Consider the following 23,164-nt stretch of genomic DNA (forward strand, 5'->3'; position numbering starts at 1 on the left):
GCTTTTGAATAACCCAGTCCACGTGGATTTGTGCACTGCAGGAGTGGATGCTTTGAGCCATTTGGAAAAGGAGAAGAAAAGGAAAAAACACGCCTATCACATTGGCAGCAGGGCAGGTCCAGGCCTGCAGTGTGAGGAGTACTTAAGGGAAGCAGGTAGGATACAGATCACCTTCAATACTCCCAGGGCATGAAGGGAACAGAAGAGTCTTACTGGGAAGCTCAAACAATTTTTCCAGAATTGAAGCCACAAAACCTGAGATGTTTCTAGTAGTTTTATTCCAATTCACAGATTAACTCCAGTGCTGGGATGCATTTATGGGTTGATTTTTTTACTCAAAGAACAAATGTATTCGTGGCAAGTAACAGAGGAAGTTTCTTTTTGTTCTGTCTCAGTTTGTGATTACAGAAACCTTGTTGCCAGAGCAGAAAAAAATCACACTCCAGACACTGTGTTTAGTAGACAGGTCAATTAGATGCAAATCAGATTCCCCAAGTGCATAAACACATCATGCTAACTCCTGCCAGCAGGACAGTGACACCAGTACAATCCAGCTGCCTTTGGCCAACAAACCCTAATAGAAGCTTCAATTCTTGCTCAGACAGTGAGCAAGACTAAGGCTGGAGTTCACTGCACAATGAAAAGGAAGATGCACAAATTCAGGTTGAATGGGTTACAGGCTCCACCCAAGAAGGGAAACAGTTGCTCTCCACTTGATTGTGTTCCTCCGGTCACTGGCCACCCAAGTGAGAAGGTGCCTGTGACAACAGCACACAGGCCTTACCCACGGAGGGAGGAGGAGGAGGAACACCAGCCAATGTTCAGGTGACTCATGTTTGAAAGCTGCAACTGCTGCACTTTTCCAGGAAGCCACCCCCAAACTCCAATCTAAACTTACTTCCAAGAGAAGCAGAATCCTGCAGCTGCAGCAGAGAAAAGAGAGATGTCCCACCTGCCAGGGATGGTCAGAACGCTCACAGGAGGGTTCTGCGGCTCCTCAGACATTGGAAGTGTCTCCCTACCCATCCCTGGAAGTGTTCAAGGCCAGGCTGGGCGGGGTTTGGAGCAACCTGGGACAGTGGAAGGTGTCCCTGCCCATGGTACAAGATGGTCTTTAAAAGTCCCTCCCAGCCCAAACTGTTCAATGATTCTCTGACATGGTCTGTTTTTCACCAATTCTAACAGAGCCAGGAAAAGGTGCAGGACTGTGTTCTGACTTCTCATCTAATTGAACTTTGCTTCATTAGCACCATCTTTTACACACTGTCACAAACAGAGAGGCAGAACAAAGCTGGTTTTGAAGTTCTGCACAGTTTTGTGTATTTTCTCTTTTAGAAGTGCTCTGAACTCAAATTTGGCCAAGAGCTGGCAACATGCCTGCCCTGTTCACACCAAAAACCTGCCCCTGCAGGGGTGGTTTGTTCCACATGGCATCTGAAGATGAGAGCAGCAGCAGGCTGAGCCCTGCAGTGAGCACACAAAGGACTCCCCCTCTCTGACACTTCACGGGCTGTTTCCCCTGGCCGTGACCCACGGCGCTCTCCACTGCAGCTCCTGGCAACAGCCAGGCTTGTAAACGGACCCCTGTGCTGACTGAGCAGCCTCAGCTCCCAAACAGCTCAGCACCACACATGGAGAACCCCTGGGAATATGTTTGTCCAAAAGCCTGATGCCACAAGTAAAAATCCCTAAGGAACCTCTCAGAAAAAAAATTCCCATCCCAGTTTCCACCTCCTTTGCTGCTTCCCGGGAAGCCACCACCCCACGTGGTTTCCAGGCCAAGAGGGATGACACTTGTAGTAATGTTCATCTATCTCAGAGCTAATTAATTAGGCACAGAGGCACTGGAGAGGTCTGACTGCAGCTCCTGTTCATCCATCCTGGGTTTGCCTGCCCAAAGCCAAGGGATGCCCTGCCTGGCCTTGGTTGCCCCTACAGGACAAAGGGTCAAGTCTTGTAGGTGCAAATGTTTCCTGTTTAGAAACATCAAAGTTGGCCATCACAAAGAACCAACCACACTTATCACCAGCAGAGCGATATTCTGGCAGAGGAACTGAGTGATTTCAGAGCACAGGTCAGGTGAGAGGAATCCTACAACCCATCCCACACTTGTATTTCCACACTGGCTGGGACAGGGACGTGGCAGCAGCAGTAGCAACACGAAATCTGAAAGTCTGCAACACGAGCCAGCAATTTCATTGCCAAGATACAGGAAGAGCTGGAGCAAGGCACTGCAAGAGCACCGGGCTCCTGGTGACCACCTTTCCTGGCACATCCACACCATCTCCTCAGGATGTGGCACTGCCCACAGCATGGACATCCATAACTGCACCATTGAGAAAGGGGTTGCTCGTGGCTATGAGTTGGGGCCCTTCTCTGAGGAAAGGACAGCAAAGGGAAAAGCTAAAAACAAGAGATGTCAGTTCATATTTTAAAATTTAACTAACTCTCTCCTGCCTCCCCTTCTCTCTCTGCATCTCCCAAAATGCCACGAGGGACAGGGCAGCAAAAAGCAGCTCTATTTCCATGTAGTCCCAGGTGCTGCCCAGCTCCATTGGATTCACTTCTTCCACGGAGATGAGGATGAACATAGAGGACTCCAGGAAAGTTCAAAGGCAGTACAGCTTTGCATGGCTCGCCCTGGGGTTTGTTATCAGATGAAGTTAGAGAGCAGCTGATAAGAGCAAGTTTCTTCCTGCTTTCCCTCCTTTTCACCCCACTAAACAGCTGGAAGCCTAAAGTTTGGAATTGCTACTTAAACCCACCACACAAGAGCAAAGTGTGACCGAGCTGCCAGGGAGGACACTGGCACTGCTCAGGGCTGACTGTTCTGTGAGCAGCCCCACGTGCCCCAGACACACCTCACACTGAGTAGCTTCAGCCCACCAAGACCCTGCTCAGAGCTTAGGAACAGCAGCTTCACTTCCAGCATCCTTTCCATGAGTTAAAAAGAGCTGCCCGAGGGCAGTTCCTGCATTTGGCACACACAGTCCCACTGACTGGTGTCTCAGACAAACTACTCAGAGCTACCAATGAGCATTTCCCCACCACAGCTGCCTACACTGACCAGGTGTGTTGTCTCCACTTCCAGTTTCAGAGACTCACTTGTAAAAGTTCTAATAAAGTTGGAGGAATTTAAACACAAGCAGCACAGCTATTTAAAAGCATCTTCCCTAAGATAAGCAGAGCTAAACAAAAGCTGACTTGATATCATGTCCCCGTGTTTTAGGCTTGCTCACTTGAAGGTGATTTTATGAACATCAGCATTTCAGATCCCAGGCAAACGATACCTACATTTGTGTTCTTAAATAATCTCTTTTCAGTGATAAGACAAACACTCTTCCTTACATGAGCAGTTGTATTACAAATGGCAAACCCCAGAGCAAGGCCTGTCACTTGACCCCTACCCTGCCCTGTGACAGATTAACACCTAGAAATATTATTTAAATCAAATTCAGCCAGATTAGATTCCAGCAATATTACAGCAGCTGCCTGAAGCTGCTCTTCTACCCATCCAGCACTCAAATTGCACCAACAGCAGATGATGATGATGTTGTTGTTAAAAACCACTATTTTTTTGAACAAAAATACAACCAAAATGTTTTCAACCTGGCCTAACTGGCTGGGTAAATACCCCAAACATGCCATGCCATCTGCTGAAGGGATGGTTAAACCACAGAGAGAGCAGCTCTGACTGCAGAGATAAAACCATATGAAGCTGAACTTCAAAGGGGCAGATCTTCACTAGTCCTTAGAGCACTTTTTGTCTCCAGGCAGGATTTGGGAGGATTTCAGGCACTCACATACTTGCACAGGCCAACTGCTCTCTAAGTATCATCAAGGAAAAGCTGCAGAATACACTATATTAGTTCTTGTATTTAAAACTGAAGCAAAATTTTAATATATAGGATTTTAAGCCCCTTCTGTAGTGACATCTCATCTTCCCAACACCACTTAATACTGAAAGGTCTGTTTTTGAAAGCTTAAAGAAAAGAAAGGCTAAAAAACCAAGAGAACACTAAATATAAACCTATTCCCATTAGTGCTGCAAACGTGCTGAGAACTTGACTATGGAGACATGTCCAGAACATGAGTTCAGATGAATTTGGCCCTTCCTGAGCTCTGTGTGAAAGGTGAAACATGTTACTGCACAACCCATTACTACCAGCAACATAATATTTAGAAAAAGTCTTTCAGTGACCTCTCTTCGGGAAATCTGACAAGGAACAAAAACCTCAAAATTTGAGTTTTTCCAGGTTTTGTTAGTGAGCCCTTTTAAAAGCCAGTGGCTGGAAGAACATCAGTCCCTTCCACATGCCACAAACAACTTATTAGCAACCTCATGTCCACCTGAGCATCTTGTCCCTGCCCTGGAACAGGAAGGTTCCTGGGCTGCAAAGGTGCCCAGAACTTCCTGGTGTAAAGCTGAGCTTTGCACCTAAACTTTTCCTCCTGTTTAATTAACTTGTAAATCCCTGTAAGGCAGCACCTGAGCACACAGGCGCTACTTTGACCCAACAGACAAAAGAAGTTCTACTGCTCACACACACTGTCATTGCTGATTAATTTTTTTAAACCAACACAATTCGAGTTGAGCACGTGCTCTCCATTAAGGCCTATTCACAAGTTTTAGCTTCTGAGGAAAACAGTGCCATCACTTCTTCCCCCCCAAAGCAGTTTTGATACAGAGATCAGCCACACAAACTCTCACTGTGAAGTTTGAGCAAAGGGTTGGGCCAGAACCTGTTTTTAATGGAGTATGTTCATACTCCATGGAAGTGCACAAGAAATGTGAAAAACACGTGAATAAAGCAATCAGGGTGAGCTGCACATGTTTGCTTCTTTCTATTTAACAAAGACTTTATGTTTGGTGGCACAAGAGTCCTCTGCTAATGGACTGTGCCAGAACGAAAGCAGAACTTCCTGACACCCCCCGGGTTGTTTCCCACTAAAGGCACAGGAACAGACAGTCTCAGTTTAAATATGCTTTACAGAATCAAGGAACAGCACATTCACACTTTAAGAGAGCTTAGAAAATAAGGACTTCTGAATAAGCAACCTCGAGTTAACTTCTCCTACCCCTTTCTTCAGACAGGCAACACTGACACCTACTGTCAGCACTATGGAATGGATTCAACTTGGGTTAAAAAAAAGTCAACTGCATTTTTCCAAGGACTTTTGAAAGCATGTTAAACGTTTCTCTTTCAAGGGTTTCCTTCACAGCACATCTAGTGCTGTTCCTGCAGAACCTGCCTTATAAAATGCCTTTTACATACAGATTCCTCAACCTACTGACAGTGGTGGACCTCCATTATACTTCTCCATAAATAACATTCTTAAGCTATTATAATTAAAGCAGATCTGAAAAAGGACATCTTGCTTATGTTTTTATTAGCATTTCATGGTTTTTTACAACCAGAGACATCTAAGTAACCACCCAAAAGTAAAAAAAAAACACTGTAGGCTTTTTTATGCCACACATGTGCTGGAATAACTGGGTCTGTTCTCATTTATTTAAATCAATTTTAATGCTGTTGAGGAGGACAGAGAAGGGGCTTTCCACAGAAGCTTTCTAACAGAGAAGCTCCATGATTTTGACACCCACAAGGCCTGTCCAGCTCCACAGCCAGCCCCTGCTCAGAGCTCTCAAACATCCCTGTGGTAGAAGCCCAGTAACCACCACGGAACGTGCAAACACCAAGGCCCATCTCCTTGACACCACCAGGAAACTGGCCTGACCTCAGGATCTCCTTTGCACATTCCACACCAGAACAGGGGGGTTTTTTATATTCAGAAAGGCTCCTTCCACACCCAAATTCAAGAAGTTACAGTAGCTACACAGGGTGTTACCAAAAGCCTTACCTAAGCAAAGAGAAGACATCGTAAGAGTTACGGACACAGTTCTGATCCACCTGGAGGAGACTGTTCTTCAGGGTACCTGAGTGATCCTTAAGGCAAGGAAACAACAGACATTTAAGAATCAAAAAATTTTCCACCTTGACCAAAAGCATGCACTTTTGGTTGAACAAATGACCTGGCATTTAATGTACTTTAAATGTCTTCATAATTTTATGAAACAACTCGAGGTGGCAATAACACCACTTGCCTATAAAGGTGTACAAGACCTATCACTTTATCTGTGTTCTAGACACAGAGTGTGTTTTTTTCCTGCACTTTTTAATCCACAGCTGTCCAAATCTTCTGCCCAGGAACACTGAAGGATGCAGTTTACAGAGCTGCCACCCCTTCAGCTCCAGACAGGAGAGCCCAGTCAGGAACATGCCTGAGCGACACGTTGGAAAGGTCAAAGCCATCTTAGTTTGGGGTGATGTGAACAAGTTTCTGGAAGCTACAAAATCAGTGTCATTCTTAAGAGCCCAAAGCATCAATTCTGCACAGCAGGGATCAGAATCAGAACAGCCCAGCAGCAATTCCTCCTGCTGCAAGGGGCAGCTGTGGAGCTTTTCCATGTCAGGCACGGGCCCGCACATTCCTAGAGAATTCCACGAACTCAGAATGGTTCCTTCAGATGATGAAGTGAATTCTAAGCAGATCAAACCACCTGGCAGCACTGTCAGAAAGCTTATGGATTCCAGGAAAAGAGGTCTTTATTTGAATGCTTAGGCAGCCTCAGCTGTCCCTGTGATCAGCCAGCCTTCCAACAGGGATGGAAGGGGACTCCAGCCCCACAATCCCTGTCTGCAGATTCCTTCCTCCCTCAACAGGCAGCTTCCACACAGGTGGTGTTGAAATGCAGTTACCTGTTAACATCTCCTCACAACTGTGTTAACCACAGGCCACACAGCAGACACTCCCCACCACCAAAAACATGGTCACACCTAAATAATGACTCGTAATAATTAAGTGTGCCAGGATCTAGCTGATTAAAAAAATAATTAAAAAAAATAATAGGCATAGGCTGTGTGCCAAGGAGGCACTTCCCCTCCAGCCAGGGACTCCTTATACAAACTATCTGTACCACAGTACTGCCTCCAGCAATCTGAGATTAAGAAAACCTCTGTCAGATGCACTGCTTACAACAGGCAAATTTAAACTTTTTTATCATCAGTGAGGTAATAATCAGTGACAATATTGGTTGGACAGGCACAAATACTATAGTGAGTCCTCTGGGAAAACAACTTGGGGTGAAACAGTTGAAACAGAGCGAATAAACAGCTTCCCATTAAGGAGCTACAGACTCCAGGGTTCGGACCAATAACCAAAATTGATTGTGGTTTTATATTTGCCACATAAAGGAGCCTTAACAGCTACATCATTTGCAATATGTCTGCCTCAAGGAACACAGTCAAAGCTTATTTTCAGTAACCAGAGATTTTTTTTGGACTTAAAATGCTACACTAAGTCTTTTCAAGACATCTCAGACGGCCCTGCAACCGAGGCAAGATGATACTTCTTATCTGTCACGTCAGAGAAGTATTTTTTCTCAAAACGAAGCATTTTAATGTTCTGAGCATCCAAGTGTGAAAAATCAAGCTTACAAGCTGAATTTCAGCTTGCCACCAGTACCAGCAAGCCAGAACAAACACAAGACACCCTCACCTTCTGTTCAAATGAAGCTCCGTAATAACCATCGTGGAGACCAAAAATAATCTCGTTTGGGTTTCTGGCATGGATCTGTAAGAAGGGAAGGAAACAAATCAGTTCACAGCCAGCTCACTACAGCTTTCCACAGCAAACAAACACAAATTGCAGCTTTTCATCACCTGCAATTCTGCAGGCACACAAAACCTTGGGGAAAAATGAATTCAAGCCTGGTAAGCTCTGAGGTAAAACTGACACGAATATCTGCAATCAAACTTTAAAACACATCCTTCAAACACAGTCATTTCCTTTCTTAGCATTCTATACATGAATTCATCCAGATGCTTTGACTCCTTAAGTAAAAAGTTGAGGAAAAACCTGTTTTCCCATTACCTGCTGGCCCAAGTACTTCAGGCCATCGAGGTTGACCTTCCATTCAATCAAAAGCTGGAAATGCTCCTTCTTGCCACCCCAGATCCTCACAACGAAACAAGACACAGAGGTATCCAGACGATCAGGCATCAACCCAAAGTCCAGACTCCTCCAGGTTGGATTCTGAGTAGTCAAAGACGGATAAATACATTTAAACAAGCTCAAAGTAGCCCCAAAGTTGATAATTCAGAAAGTAGCAAAGTCCACATCAAAGATTTTTAAAAAAATCTAAAGAATGAGGAACAGCAGCCATTTCAAGGTTCACACAGAGCTGAGGCCAACAAGCTCTGCTGCTTCCTTCTCTGGAGAGAATGCCTGGGTTAAAAGCTACATCAGAAACAGAGAGTGGGCTCTGCTTCCTTCCACTACGAAACACTGAAGATTTTACTGCAGAATTTATTAATTCAGTTCAGCCAAATCAGGACATTTCAAAGTGGAAGTAACATTCCTTTCCTATTTACAATTCAGCTTCTGAAAACCAGGGTACAGCTTACATTGCAAAAGTTAAATGCTGATCTATCCCCCAGTAATTAAGTTTACAGAACTTGTTGATGTATTTGTTCACTTTCTTCTCAGTTGTAATAAAGTGTTCAGTTCTGGTCCCTTCGTTGATCTAAACTTGAAAATTTATCAAACTTAAGATGTTTACAAAGTTTAGTTTCTTACAGCTATTAGCTCTTCAATGAATACACATGTTTATATATATCCAGGTATACGTTTCTTACTGTTCTCCTACACAACACACAGATGCTCAAAGAAATCAGCATTTCTACTACTCAGTAACTCCCTATTCCAACCTCATGAAAAGGGGGAGAACATAATGCTCCCAGAACTGAAGAGTGGAAAGACACATGAAAGAGTTATGATATTCAGCAGAGAAATCAATATGTTGGCACTAAATAAATAATTTTTAAAAGGAAGTTTTTCCGCATTAAAATAACTTACCAGAGAATTCTTGATCACCTCACTCTTATAAAATTCTAAAGAAAGAGGAATAAAAAAAAATACCTTTAGATTAGCTTAAACACTGATACAAATCTTAGTACATGAAATAGAAAAAGTTAAAAAAGTAACACTCAGGAAAGACAAATGCTAGTGGGTCTAGTTTATTAGTAACAGATTCAGGAGAAAGACTTTGAAATGCAGTCATGCTTTTGACTAAATCAAGTATGGAGGAGTAATTTATTACAAGTCATTATTTAAATTTAGCATTTCATCTTCATCCCCATGATAATTCTGAAGATCTGCTTCGGTTTCTGGGGAAGGAACATGCCCCAGTACTTAACAATATTTGGATGACATTTGCCAAGTGACTGGTTTGTCACACAACATCCTCCTGGGACAGCTCAGCTCAGATAAAATAATTGCAGAGCTTTCCCGAAGAGAGAATTCCAGAAGCTTGGAGAGGGAACTGCCAAGTTATCTGACACAGGTGCCCACAACCCTGGATTTAAATGGGAATAAGCAACTGCTGACACACGGACCTTGGCTTTCCCAGCCAAAGTGAGAGCTTGAAGTCTTTAGGCAGACAGCTCTAGAGGTTGGAATATAGATTTTGTACAACATCCATCCCACTGGAGGCCAAGGATAAAGATTTCATGGAGTGCAGAACAGCCCCTACAAACAGTCATTAGTCACAGGTTCAACCAACCACCACAAGTCCAAGGAACAAGCTCAAGTTGTGTGTTCTTATCCTGCTAAAACAGCAACTCTGGGAAACAAACAAGGTTCAACTGTGCCAGCTGGAAAAAAAAAAACTAGGAGAAAACCAGAATTCACCTCCAACTACTGTTGATCATATCAAAAGGAGCATAAAAATGCATTTCTACCAACAATGAAGAACCACACACTGCAGTGGGAAGCAAAGCATGAAGAGACACGAGGTGTGACACACACACACAGTGACCCAGAGCACAACAGGTTGCTCCATGTCACTGGCTGACTATGCTAGTCCTGGAAAACTTGGATAAATGCTGGTGTCTGCTCTGTAACATAACTGCTGTGCATGAGTGGAACGCCCTCCCAACAGGCAACCACGGCTCCAAACCCTTTAACTTTTCTGTGGCCTTGGAAGTTCCCAACTTCTTAAATTATCAGTGGGGGGAGAGCAATGACAAACCGGGCTGGTTTCAGAGGCTCTGCCAAACCTGTCATCTGTTCTGCTGGCCTGGCTGCTCACACTGAGAGCTTTGGGGAAGCTGAGGGGACCGAAGGGCTCTTCTGCAGAGCTACAAAGGTGATGGAAATAACGGCAGCGGGTTGGCAAAGTGGGGAAAAAAGCGAGAGAATTCCTGTCATAAGAACTCAAAGACAAACTGGTAGGGAGGTTGAGGGAAGCCTGGTTACCTTTGTATATCTTGGTGCTGTCACAGAGGTGCAGGGTGAAGTAGGTGTCCAGGAGGCGGTACCCGTTCCTGTTGATGATGTTGCGGGCAGCGATGTTCCGCAGGTGACGCAGCCGGCGCTGAAAACAAGGGGAAAAAAACCCTAAATAGTCCAAGAACTTCCTTAGATTGAAATTGAACCCCTTCACTGCTTTGTATCAAAACATTTTAAGGGCTCCCAGAGCACTGTTGTCACAAGAAAGCTCACCAAAGGCTCCTGGTGAGTGTGAACGGCAAGGATGCAGCCAAACAACGAGCACCTACGAGCTGGGATTAAGCAACGCTGATACTCAAGACAAGCTATTCCCACTCATGTCCTTTACATCATTCTTATTCCACATGTCTAAACCAACTATTCAGGCAGGGTCAAAGCTGTGACACTCTCAGCTCCAAGCACAGCAGCACATCACCCAGATGTTCCCCGTCACCCCGCTGGAAACATTTCCCAGCCTCGGCTATTTTCAACAAGAATTACTGGACAAAGAGCTCCAACATAAAGCACCTCCTCATGCAGAGCTGTAAGGAACTGGCTGGACAAAGCCTCCTTATTTCACAGTGATCCTGGAAACTGCTCTAACAACCTGAGAGTGAAGTGCATCACAAGGACGTACCAAGATTTTCAGGGAAAACGAAGGGCACAGGGAACTCGGAGGTGTCTGTCAGCTACCATTTGCTTGGATGAGAGTCCTTTTCTCTTGGACTGAATACACTAAAATCCATCACTAAAATCTTTAGTTTAAGTGATTTCGTCCAACTCCAACATTAAGTTACTTTGCTACAATAGTGAGCCTTGAATGAAAATAATCAGATTGAATCAATCTCTCTCTCCCTCTAAGTGCCAAGCAGCTGTAATAGCTGTGGCTAAAATCCTCAGCTTCAAAGCACACCACACCCTTAACCCTGGACAAGCATTTTACATTATTAACCTGTTAAATTTAACTACAGTTAACAAAGCCATCCTGTAGGACTGTCACTCTTCAATCACTGCCCAGCTGTGGTTCCTAATGTGACCATCTCCCATGAATGCAGCACTCAGCAAGCTGCCCCCCTCAGACACAGGAAGCTCTCCCCAAATCCTTCAGTGTCACATTTTCCCAGCCAATCTCTCACCCACCTGCCACAGGGATGCTGACTCCTCATCCTTTCTGCATCACCACAAACCACCTACAAGCCTCAAACACCTGGTTTAGTGCATCTTACACCACACTCTTTTTTTTTCCCCAAAAGCTTATTCATTTGTAAATCTGAATCCACCTTAAAAGTGGATCGACCAAAAGCAGATTTTAAATGCTTCTGAAACCAAAAGACAACTTTCCTGCTTGCAGCTTGTCCTTAAAAGGCTTTTAACAAGAGCTGAAAGGCCATAATCTGTTTCGGAATCACAGTGTGACACTTTATGTCACTTAATACCATTAATTCATTTCCTTCCTGAAAATATGAGGAATATTAAATTTCTGTTCCCACAACAGACTAAAAATCATGGATGGATTCATTCCTGCAAAGCCTATTTGTGAGTTATACTAAAAACAGAGCCTGAGATACGATGCCCAGGTACCTCTAGTATACAGAGGAATTACAAAACTAAAAACAAAAAAAACCAACCAACAAAAAACCTTCTAAGCTGCTTAACTGTGGGACTACATGGTCTTATTTTCTTAGAGACTGGTATCAAGAATGTCAACAGAAAGATTAAGCCTCTCTTAAAAGAAGCCACATGGACCTTGAACATTATTTTTTTCATCTGAACTGGGCATTTTCTCCGGTTGTTTTTATGAGCAACCGAAACGCTCCTTAAGAAAAGGCTTTGAACATGCACTGCAGTCCCTGTAAAAATGATTCAAGAGTTGTATGTGCTGTCTCTCCTTTAATTAACTTCAGGAGCACACAAACCAATCAAACCCCCACCATTATTGATAGGATTGGTTTTAAATCCGATCAATAGTAAAGAAGAGCCCCCATTGCACCTAAAAAAGAAGGCAACTTTCCCCAGGTCTCTTGGGGATTGCACACTCATTGTGGGCCTGCTTTAAGTGTGTGTTACACTGCTCAGCCCTCAGGCAAGGCCAAACAGGTTCCTCATCACTCACCGTCCACAGCGAGGGTTGAACAGAGCTGTCCTAACCTACACCTGCAACTCTGGCGTCCTTATCTCCATGGTTTGGGACTTCTTTGCACCCTTCAAAGCCTGGAGCTTATCCTAAAGTCTCACTTCTCCCAAACCAGCTGGAATAGGACCACTAAATGTGGGGCTGTGAGACCATAACACAGCTCAGGACTCAACGTGCACCAGGTGATGTCTTTCTGAATCCCCAGATTAGCCAGTGCTCTCCTCTTCCCTCTTGTCCCTTCAGCCTGGCTGGTGGGGAACAAAATTCCAATTACATGGACAATTAAATCATTCACGTGCTTCAGTGTGAGCTCATGATGACAGAGGGACTTGGATCCCGAAAATAAACCTCCCAGTTTGCCCACCACATTGTCACTGATATAATATTGCATTATCCAGACCTCCTCAGAACTCTCCAGAGGCAGCAGTTAATTAACCTCTCCTGACCACAGCTAATGAGCTTTAGCCAGGAGACCAGCAGCTACGAAGACAACTCAAATAGGCTCTAGAATTCCTCAAAGGCCTTGCAGCTGGACAAGCAGGAAATATAATTTTGAGGGAGTTTGTAAACCTCTATCAAGTGTAACCTGCTATGTGTCTCATATCATTTTTTGCTGGATTTGCTGGAACACACCAAACAAAAACCCCACTGTGTTGCAGCTCAGCTATCACTGGCATGAGCCAAATGCTGCCAATCCCCAGTGCTGCAAATAAGGAATAAAGTAGCTGCAAATAATCCAGAGTTCTTTCATTTCCCTCTTTAGGTGAAGTGCTAAAGAGTTGCCACTTCTCATTGCAGGTAAGCTGCAGCTCTTTTGCTCTCCCTTTCTTAAAAGCATCAAGAAATCTCCATCCCGAGGAAGGTCCCCCCCCCCCCCAGAGGAGATGCTAGGCACCAAACATCCATTTCAAAAAGCCCAGCTTAAAAACCAAAATACAAGTGCTAAAAAGCACTCCAAGTGCTTTGGCAGCCTCATGAGTCACGTAACTTCAAAAAGGCCAGTGTGTTTGCAAGCTGATAGTGCAGGATCTGCTTTCATAGAGAAAATAAGCAAAATGTGCAGATGAGCAGAGATAATTTTCACTGCTGTGTCCTCAAACAGTTGACAGTCTAACAGCAACACAGGACTGAAGATCTCAGACACTACACCAGGCATCTAAATGAGATATCCTGCTCAAAAAAAAGTTATTTTTCAGGAGAGCACTGATGTAGGTAAGCTCTGACAAAGCAGAGCTGTACCATTAAAAAGGGTATTTAACTTTTCCAGCAGCTCTGAATTCAGCACATGCAGCCTGAACTGGCAGATCTGGATCAGTGCTCAGCAGAGCAGTAGAGCAGGTTCAACAGCTCCTTCTGGGGGGGTTGTGACACGAGTTACTCTGATTACACTTGTCCCAGTCCCTTGCAATTCCCAAGAAAGTTAATGGAGCAGTGAAATTACATAGCAGGCCTTGTTATCATTTGCTTTAATTGCCAGTCTAAGTTGCATTTGAGTAAAAGCAACTGCTCTGTAGCAACTCTGCACTGACCCCCAGGAAATAAATTAGTGTTCCCTTCTACCCTGAAGATAAGTTACTGCAAACCAGGAGAAGAGAGCCACTAATTTTCCCTCAGAAGAAGTCCTGAGTAGCAGCTTGTATTTAAAAACACTGCTGGAGGTAAAGATATCACAGGTTCCAAGCAGCCAGCTATCCCAAAGATACACAGAAAAGCTGAGCAGGAAAGCTTTAGGAGAGATGTGAAGAGCAGAACCTACCAGCAGGTTCCATCCCTCGTGCCTGCAGAGCCACCAAAGCAGCTTCCTGGGATTCCACAGAGCAGCCAGACCACCCCTGCTCAGCAATGCCCAGCTCCTCTCAAAAACCAGGGGTCTCCTTTCTCACTCAAGAAAAGCACTCAGTTTTCATCACTTGGAAGAACTGTTTGCAGTTGTGTAATGTATCCAGTGTTCCCATTCAAGGACTTTCTGGGAACCCCTCCAGATTTACCACAGGCCATAAACAAATCAGACTGCTACAGAAGGAAGGATTTTCATCATCAACCTTGTTCATACTTTGCCTGTTCATCAGATGATCCCAGAACTCTCCAGTCTACCAAGTCTCCAGAGGTTTAAAGGACTGAAACTGTCTGGTCCCTTGGTGCTTTAGTTCCCTCACCACTAAGATACCAACCTTTCACCACCTTCAGCATCCAAACACTTGTTCTCATGCCACACAATGTGTTTTGTGCAGTCTCATGGTGAGGGGCAGAGAACTGAACCAAAGTGAAGCTGCTCAAACCAGAACTCGGTCCAACATCTGGGCAGGTTCCTCCAGCTCAGCTCCCCGCAGCTACAAGGATGTGCCCACCACGAGAGCAGGACAGGGCAGGCAAACTAACACTGCATGGGACACTTCAGGGCTTAAACTGCTCCACACACTACCCTTTGCTTCCCTCCAGGCCTGAGAAACTGCAGTGACAAAGCTAGTCACTGGTTTTTTTGTCTAATAATCTAGCATCATTAAAAAAAACTACTGTAGAGATGGGGGCAGGTAAGAAGAGGCAATAAATTAACAAGAGAGAGAAGTGCACAGTTGTTAACATAAGGTCTGGCCTGTTCATGGAACCACAAGGAGAACAGAACTACCTCAAGTATCCATGGAATTTCATAATTATTTGTTCAGGGTCACATAATGGGTAGCAAAAAAAAAAAAAAAAAAGGCACAGAGAGTTCTGACTCCTCTTCCATCTCAAGCACTTTATTATTCTCTTACAAGAATCTGATGACCCTGGGAAAAAAATAATACTGTTAGTATATCCAGGCTGGATGAGAACCCGGGTAAGCAGCATTTCTCTGTCTCTCATACTCACCAGCTCTGGCTCCAAGGATCACTTGTGAAGCTCAGGGCATTAACAGGGCAACAGCAAAGCCCCTTCTTATCACGTGGAGCCCATCATGCCAGCAGCAGCTGAGATGATCTAATGGCTCACTGCTGGCAGAAGGGGAGGTTTGTCTTCTCTTTGTCCCACATGTGCCTCCTCTCACTCTCCTGCTCTGCCCTCTCCAGCTCTGGCCCCTTCAGCAAAGCTGGCCAGGAATTCTTGCTCCCAGCAGGCACTTGGACACGTCCAATCAACTTGCAAAGGTGTCAAAGCATCATCTGAACTTCAGCAAGGCACCATTCCTCATGACTTTCCACACAACCCATGTAAAGTGCAAAAGCATCATACAGGGTCAAGAGAACATTTCTAATTCCAAAAGGAGCGAGGTGGGGAAAAGAATAAAAACCCAGAAATTCACTTTGGTCTGCAGTGTAAATGCAATGGTAAAACCAGCGTAAGGAGGCTGGGAAAACTTCTTGTACAGCAAAGTTGAAATGTACATAAATTACTGAAAAAGCCCAAATTTGCCAAAAGCAAATCAGCACTCGGGGCTCTCCCAGAGGCCTGCTGAGCTGAAAAGCAGTCACTGTTTCTCCAGGAGATGTATCACACGGGACTTTCAACACTGGCTGCAATTCCAGCACCAATTCCTCAGCCCTCAGTGGGGCACCCTACCCACCAGAGAGGTTTTATACACACACCAAGACAGAGCCCTCACCTCTGTTCTCAGACTGCTGCCCTCCTCCTGATTCTGTCAGGGGAGAATATTCCATGAATTCCTTTCAAATCAGGATCAGCCCTGACCTCTGTATAAGGCAGTACATGGTGTTTTCACCTGGCTTTCCCAGCTTGCTCCCTTGCTTTATGACCCGCAGTAACTCTGGAAGAACCCAAGGAAAATCCTTCCAACTATTTTAGCATTAAAGCAGGAGGCAAAGATTAGTTAGCAACACACACGTTACCACAGCAAATCCAGTGGTGTTGGACCTCCCAGCCCTGAGCCTGCAATGTCAGCTATTTGGTGTCTGAATATTTGTCAGAATTAAGTCCCATGGAACACAGGGCTCTGTGTGCTTTGGAGCTCACAGCAGGCAGGTGGAGGTGGGTTTTTTTCTTTTCTTAAAAAGCAGAAAAGCTCTAGCTCTAAAATAAAAAAAAAGTTATCAAAGTGTGATCTGCATTTAGCCAACGTGAGCATTATTTACTATCACAGCACTGCTCCACACCTGGTTATAATGCCTTCCCACTTCCTCAGCTTTTCACTAACTACTTCAGCTTCTCAGATGTGTTGGTGCTTAAAACCACAGGAAGGACAAGAAAATGCTTGTACTCCAACTTAAACACTTGCCAGGAAGATTTATAAGGTTTGTAATTTAACAGTTTTCCACAGTTCAGAGTCAAGAGAATCACATGTCATTTCAGATCTACTTCAGAAGCCAAGCTGAAGTATTTGATACACAACTCTGTGGGACACACCATAAGGAATTTTTTTGGAATTCTACTTTAATGTCCTTCCAGCACTTGAAGACAGCAGAGCCCTCAAAGCTACACAGCCATCATTAGTTCAATGAATCATTTGTGGTTCTCCTTGTAATTGCACCTCCTTCAGACCTCAATCTCCTCATGACAAGTGAAGGGATTCAACAGCCATCCAGGAACTCACTTCCCTTTTTTAAAATATAGCTGCTTTCTGGCAACAGCTTTAAAGAGCTGTGCCTGCTCTGGACCAGATCTGAGGCCAACACCAGTTCAAAGATGCACCCCAGGAACACAACTGCACATCATCACATGCAGAAAAACTGCACCACTTTTTGCAGAGCTCAAAACCAATGAGACAACCAAGAGCAAAACTGATATTCAGTGTAAGATCACTGTGTTCACACACCTCACTGGTTTTCTGCATCCTCATCCTTATTTCCACATCTAAAATTCGTGCTCATCTCTGCAGAAAGACTGAAAAAGCCTGTCATTTAACACATAAGGCAGGGGCAGGTACAGAAGACACAGCATTCAGTCAGGATACAGACAGGACAGCTGGTTAAGAGTGACAAAACAAGAACCACAACACAGAATTAACACAGATGTAATGGTAGCAGGAAAGAGCCAAAAGCAAACCCACGAGCCCATGCAGGGACTTGGGCAAACGAAGTTCTTGCTGTCCATTGTTCCAACAGGTGTGTTTGGTTATGGGCACTACAACATCAAGGGGGACAGATCCAGAGAGCTGGCAAACACCAAAGGGCACTGTCAGCACACCTGACAGACTGGGGTGAAGAAAGTCTTACAAGCACTGTCCACTGCCAGACAAAGTTGCTCTTGGTGGGGGTTTATGAGAGATCCAAATAGCAGGGAAATACACAGTCTTTCCAGCAGAAAGACCATCTTTCCTTATTGACTTCTTCTCAGAGTTTGTCTAAGTAAGTATTTATTCACAAGATCAAAGACCAAAACTCCAACTGCTGCTCTGGCCCAGCGTGGGAACTGAGCCATGGGGCAGAAGGAACATGGGGGTGCAAGTCCCACCTCATTAGTGACACTGCAGCACTTCAGAGAGTCCCTTAAGCCTCTTAACACCACCTTGGACAAGGGAGCATTAGTCCATATTAGCTGTGGGAATGACCTGGGAATACCAGTTAAGCAATGGAAACCAAGATGATGCTCAGAAGGAAGGACACAAAAAGCAACCAGGGTCTTAGGGAACCAAGAGCATCAACAGAATCAGAGCAAAGGCACTTGTGACCTTAAAGAAGCACCAGGTTGCAGAAGCAAACAGCACATGCTGATTAATAACCTGAAGCATATTAATGTTTATCATGTTGCTGGATGACAAACCAAGGGCAAACCAGTGAGTCTCTCTCCATAAATGAGACTTTAGTCTTTAGCTTGCAAGACCTTTTCTTCACTCAGTTAAGAGCATTCCCTAACGCCCCACAAATCTCCCAAATGAAGCACCAAGGCTGATTTAGTACAGCTTTTGGGCAGAACAGTCTCTAACTTACCAGAGATCATTCAGTCTGCAAAACACACCTGCATCCCTTAGGGAAAACTGGTAGTACACTGCAGAGAGCAAAAACCCAGCCCCGGGGGAACAGCCAACCTTTTGGGCTACCACTGGAATTTTACAGAACTCCAACAACTATTTCCTCCTAATTTGTCTCTAACTAACACAGAACAAGGATACAGTTGGGCATGGATACAACCAGGAAAGATCACTCACGCTGTGGTGCTTCACTGGAGCAGCACTCCCCTCCCACTCAGTGTTTAGAGACAGTGTGTCACAGAGAAGTGAAAGCAATATTCAAATACAACACTTTCCATCCACTCTTCTGATTCCCCCCCCCTCGCTATTTAGTAGGAAAGGGGAAGTAAAATATTTAAGAGTCAGACTTTGTTTTCATATTACTCAGGGGAGTATATAACAAGAGGTGATGTAAAACTGTTTTAAAAACAGAGACTTGCACACAGTTGTAGTTGAAAGTCTCATCCATGTGCAGCCCTGGGTCCCTACAGCAGTTTTTTCACTTCTCCCATATAGCAGACCCCTCAAACACATTTGCCAGCACACTTTGAATCCCCCCTTTGTGCCATGTTCCCCAAAATGCTGTGTGTGAGTGGTATGCATCTTCAAAAAAAGAAACCATGAAATTATAGCCATGCCCTAATTCACACATACTCTGCTCATGTTGCTTTACCTCTACTCACTTGGATCACCTGAAGTATCCAAACATGCACCCAAGGGACTGATTACCCTGGACTGTCACTTCCAGCTGCTGAAAAGACTAGGTTTATTTATTAATGCCATCCAGAAGTACCTGCCATCCAGATGAACTGTTTCTTTTTCCCCGAGGAAGTTCTTGCCAGGAGTACTTCCAAAAGAAACACTTTAAAGTTCACTTCACTCCTGACTTCCACTCATCTGCGTCCTGGGTTATACAGGGCAGCAATGCGAGTTTCTGAACTGTGTACATTAAGCTCCTGTAAATAATAACATCCCAAAAGCTCCAACCTGTGAAATGTTTACTGTGTACCATTTCTTTCAGTGTAGTTCAGTGGAACGATTTCAGAGAACGGACAGAAACTTCACTTCTGTGGTCTTGTTATCAGATCTTGTTATCAGCTTCCCATTCCTTTATGGGAAGGACCATGGAACAAGAGTTTAAACCCAAAAAGGGCAATCCCAGTCTTTGGTTAGGGTCTGTGAGCTGATGGTACAGGAAATAACGGGGTCACCTGGTCTGGCCCCGTTCCCAGCTGTGCACAATGGCACATTTACCCCTTCCCTCCTCAGCACCTTCACCAGGTCTGTCTCCCTCCCTCACATGCACCTTCCCAGGCATCCCCAGGAGTCCACAGCTCGGGGCTTTCCTGTCTCCAGATAACCACATGTGAATCTGTCCTGGCCAGCAATCAGCACAGCAACACTCACCAGATCATTTGACTGCAGCATGACTGGCTCCCAGTACTCAGCCTGCATTCTTCTGTCCAAGCCCTTCCATGGAGGATGGAAGAGCAGGAGAGGTTTGGCTCTCCCACCCCCCACTGCTCTGAACTGCTTATAATGATGGGATTGAATCCAGAAATCCCTAAGTTATCACGACACTCCTGGTTTTCCTGCATCGAGCAACTGGGAAGAGATATTCCTAAGGAATCTCTGCTTCTGGAGTGTAATTCTTTCCCATCTTCGGTTCTGTCAGGATCACTCTTCCAGCAAAAGGAAACAACATCCTGGCACAATTACTGATGGATTCAGATGGGAATTTTATGCTTAACCAGATGCACTTCTTTAGAGCCATATCCTCTATTTCTCCCTCTTGAAATGCAGAATACAACAGCAAAAGGCATTTTTCAGCCTGCTTGTCCTGCCACCAACAAACAACTTAAAGAAGAGCTCAGTCAGTTTGACAGAAGTGGCAAAAGGTTTTGGACGTGACTTTTCACTCCTGCAAAAGTGTCACTAGCAGGAGTTTTGTTCTCTAATCAATGTGGGAGTCACTGGACTAATTAAACCTAGACCAACACCCTCAGTCCTTCGGCCCTTCAAGTGTCACTTCAGTCATTAAACGCGCTCACCTCGCGTTGAGAATCTGGGCTTTAGAGAGATTTACAGCCGTGACTCAGACCATCCTGCTCTCATCCTTGGAGTGAAAAAACGCAGCACTGGGTGTTCCAGAGAAACTGCTACTGAAACAAATCCCAGAGCTGATTTCTGTGCTGCCAGGTAGCAAACCATTACGTTGCCTCACACAGCACCACAGAGCTCAGACCAGCCAGATTCTGGCATTCCAGATGCGGTACAACAAACTGGGAATGACTTTGCCATTCTTTCTCACGATTCTGCAGTAAAATAGCCCCAGTCTGCTGAGCCTCCGAGGTACCCTGCAGTTCAGTAACAGAGTACTGAGCTCAGACACGGCAGTGGGAGAGGGTGATCTGCTATCAGTGTGTTAGCAGCAGTTTTGGAGCCTCTGGGTTTGGTTACAGGCACAGACACAGCACAGGTCCCTCAGCACATGGTCCCTGTGTTTGCAGAGCACACAGCACAACAATCCCTCGGCCTGTCACAGCCTCACACTCGCTACAATCAACACACAAGCACCCTAGATGGCTCCAACCAAATATTTACTCAACTGGAACATCCCATAATTGATGACTCAGGTTCTGCTCCTACAAACTCCTAAAACAGTTTCTGCTCCTAGGAGAAAAAGCCTCTGTTTTGGTCTCACTTTCACAAATGAAGTCCAGTGACTAATAGCTCGGGCTTCTCCCTGCAGCATTCACTTGGTCCTTGCACAAGCCTGGGAAAGAATAACACCAAAACTTCAGCAGGGAGAAGGCCACACTGGATCTCCTGGAGGATCCACTGTTCCCTGTAAAGTTCATGCAGAGCAGTGCTCATGTTTACGTTCATTACCACAGAACAGGCCCGCATTTTAGAAGAAGCACTTGCTCTCAAATCAGGGTCAGGCAGCCAAGAGCCACCTCCACGCCCTCCCTTTGCCCCTGGGGGGGATATCTGGTAATACATGTTCATCCCAGGAGCAGTTACAGCTCCACTTCCAGTTAACAGCTATTGATTTCTCTCGAGGAACTCTTCATATTCCCACCTGGTAACACGTAGCTCAAGTAACTCAGATCATGTCTCTACCTCCTAATAACAGTGACTGCACCGAGTCAGTGAACCCAAACACTGAGTGCAGACTCACATCTCAGTGTTTCTAAAGAAAAGCAAGACTTGGTTAATTATCTCCCCCCTCCAGCACTCCTGCTCCAGCTCCTGTGCAATAAGTCACTGCCTGCCAGAGGGGAAAGGGCACAGCCTGGACTTGACAGGGATTGCTAAAGCCCCAGGCCGGGCCTAGGCTTCCTGGCTTACCCTTGCTCCCAGTGCTCTCCCAAACTAACACTTGGGACAGCTGCCCAGGGAGCCAAAAGCCAGCTACCAGCAAACAGGAAAAACAGAGCTGGGAGAAGGAAGGATGTGATGGGGAGGGGACACTTCACCACTCTGCAGAACATACGGCGTGTGTTCCCCGGGCTCGCTGCCCAGCCCGCTGGGAGAGGGGGGAGAGGAGCACCCCGGGCACCCCACAACTCAGGGAGCACCCCTATTCACCCCAGGGCGCCCCAAAATTCAGGGAGCATCCCTGTGCACCCCAGGACACTTCAGGAAGCACCCCTATTCACCCCGGGAATCTCAGGGAGCACCCCTGCGCACCCCAGGACACCCCTATTTACCCCGGGACACTCAGCATCTCAGGGACCACCCCTATTCACCCCAGGACACCCCTGTTTGCTCCAGAACACCCCACACCTCCGGGGGCACCCCTAATCACCCCAGACCTCCGGGAGCACCCCCTGTGTATTCCAGGACACCCAACAACTCCGGGAGCACCCCTATTCACCCCAGAGTACCCCCCTCCCTGGCAGCCCCGCGGGCCGCCCGCGGGCCCGGCCGTACCTGCTGCGAGGGCAGCTCCACGTGCAGGGCGCGGGCGGCAGAGCCGGGCGGCAGGGCGGCGGGGCCGGCAGCCGAGCTCATGGTCACGGCGGGTCCCCGCGGAGCCGGGGCCGCCGGGCTGCCAGGGGTTAATGGCGGCGGCGGCGCCGGCCCGGCCGCCGCTCTGGAGCCATATTACCGCAGTGCCGGGGGGCGGGGCCAGCGCCACCGCCCGCCACGCCATTGGCCCCCGCGCTACGGGGGCGGGACCCCGGTCGCATCTCCGAGCTACTACTGGCTGAGCGCCACGTCAATCAGTGCCCCACTCCGCTGGGCCTGTCAAACCGCTGGAACGGCGCCGGCGCCGATTGGAGCGCCCGCTTCCGGAAGGCGGGACAGAGGCCCGAGGAGCGGACGGTGATCGGAGGGGAGCTTATTGATTGACAGCGCGCCCTCCGTCACGTGTGCGGGAGCTGTTGTCATCACGTGAGGGGCGGAAATACTTGGGCGGGCGAGCGGGGGGGCGCGGTCGCCATGGCAACGGCAGCGGCTGTGGAGGGGACGGGGCTGGAGTGGGCACCGACGTCCGCTCGGACAGGGACCTTATCGGTGTCACAGGGACCCCCTCCTGTCACATCCACCTCCGGCACAGCGCAGGGACCTCCTCGGTGTCACAGGGACCCCCTCCTGTCACATCCACCTCCGGCACAGCGCAGGGACCTCCTCGGTGTCACAGGGACCCCCTCCTGTCACATCCACCTCCGCTCGCACAGGGACCTTCTCCGTGTCACATCCACCTCCAATACAGCACAGGGACCTTCTCTGTGTCACATCAACTTTCTGCAGAGCACAGGGACCTCCTGCACGTCACATCCACCTCCTCCTCATCACCCCGACCT

The 23,164-nt window shown here is 46.4% G+C and overlaps 1 protein-coding gene across 3 annotated transcripts in view; it reads right to left on the reverse strand.

The window, feature by feature from the left end:
• UVRAG (UV radiation resistance associated) overlaps window positions 1-22,487 on the reverse strand; it is a 61,693-nt gene extending 39,206 nt beyond the window's left edge. The window contains exons 1-6 of one of the 3 annotated variants that reach the window (XM_051779404.1): window positions 22,287-22,487; window positions 10,321-10,438; window positions 8,920-8,954; window positions 7,936-8,097; window positions 7,561-7,635; window positions 5,863-5,948 (exon numbers count right to left, since the gene is read on the reverse strand). In XM_051779404.1, the coding sequence (XP_051635364.1) occupies window positions 5,863-5,948; window positions 7,561-7,635; window positions 7,936-8,097; window positions 8,920-8,954; window positions 10,321-10,438; window positions 22,287-22,367 (557 nt within the window). In that variant the 5' untranslated portion in view covers window positions 22,368-22,487. Of the gene's footprint in view, window positions 1-5,862; window positions 5,949-7,560; window positions 7,636-7,935; window positions 8,098-8,919; window positions 8,955-10,320; window positions 10,439-17,213; window positions 17,881-22,286 lie in introns of those variants that run through there. The other 2 variants (XM_051779405.1, XM_051779406.1) reach the window with 2 other exon arrangements.
• Window positions 22,488-23,164: the final 677 nt, after the last annotated feature.

The sequence above is a fragment of the Manacus candei genome, unplaced genomic scaffold (genome assembly GCF_025592945.1).
Source record: "Manacus candei isolate 608988 ecotype Guabito, Panama unplaced genomic scaffold, ASM2559294v1 h1tg000014l, whole genome shotgun sequence".
Classification (NCBI taxonomy): domain Eukaryota; kingdom Metazoa; phylum Chordata; class Aves; order Passeriformes; family Pipridae; genus Manacus; species Manacus candei.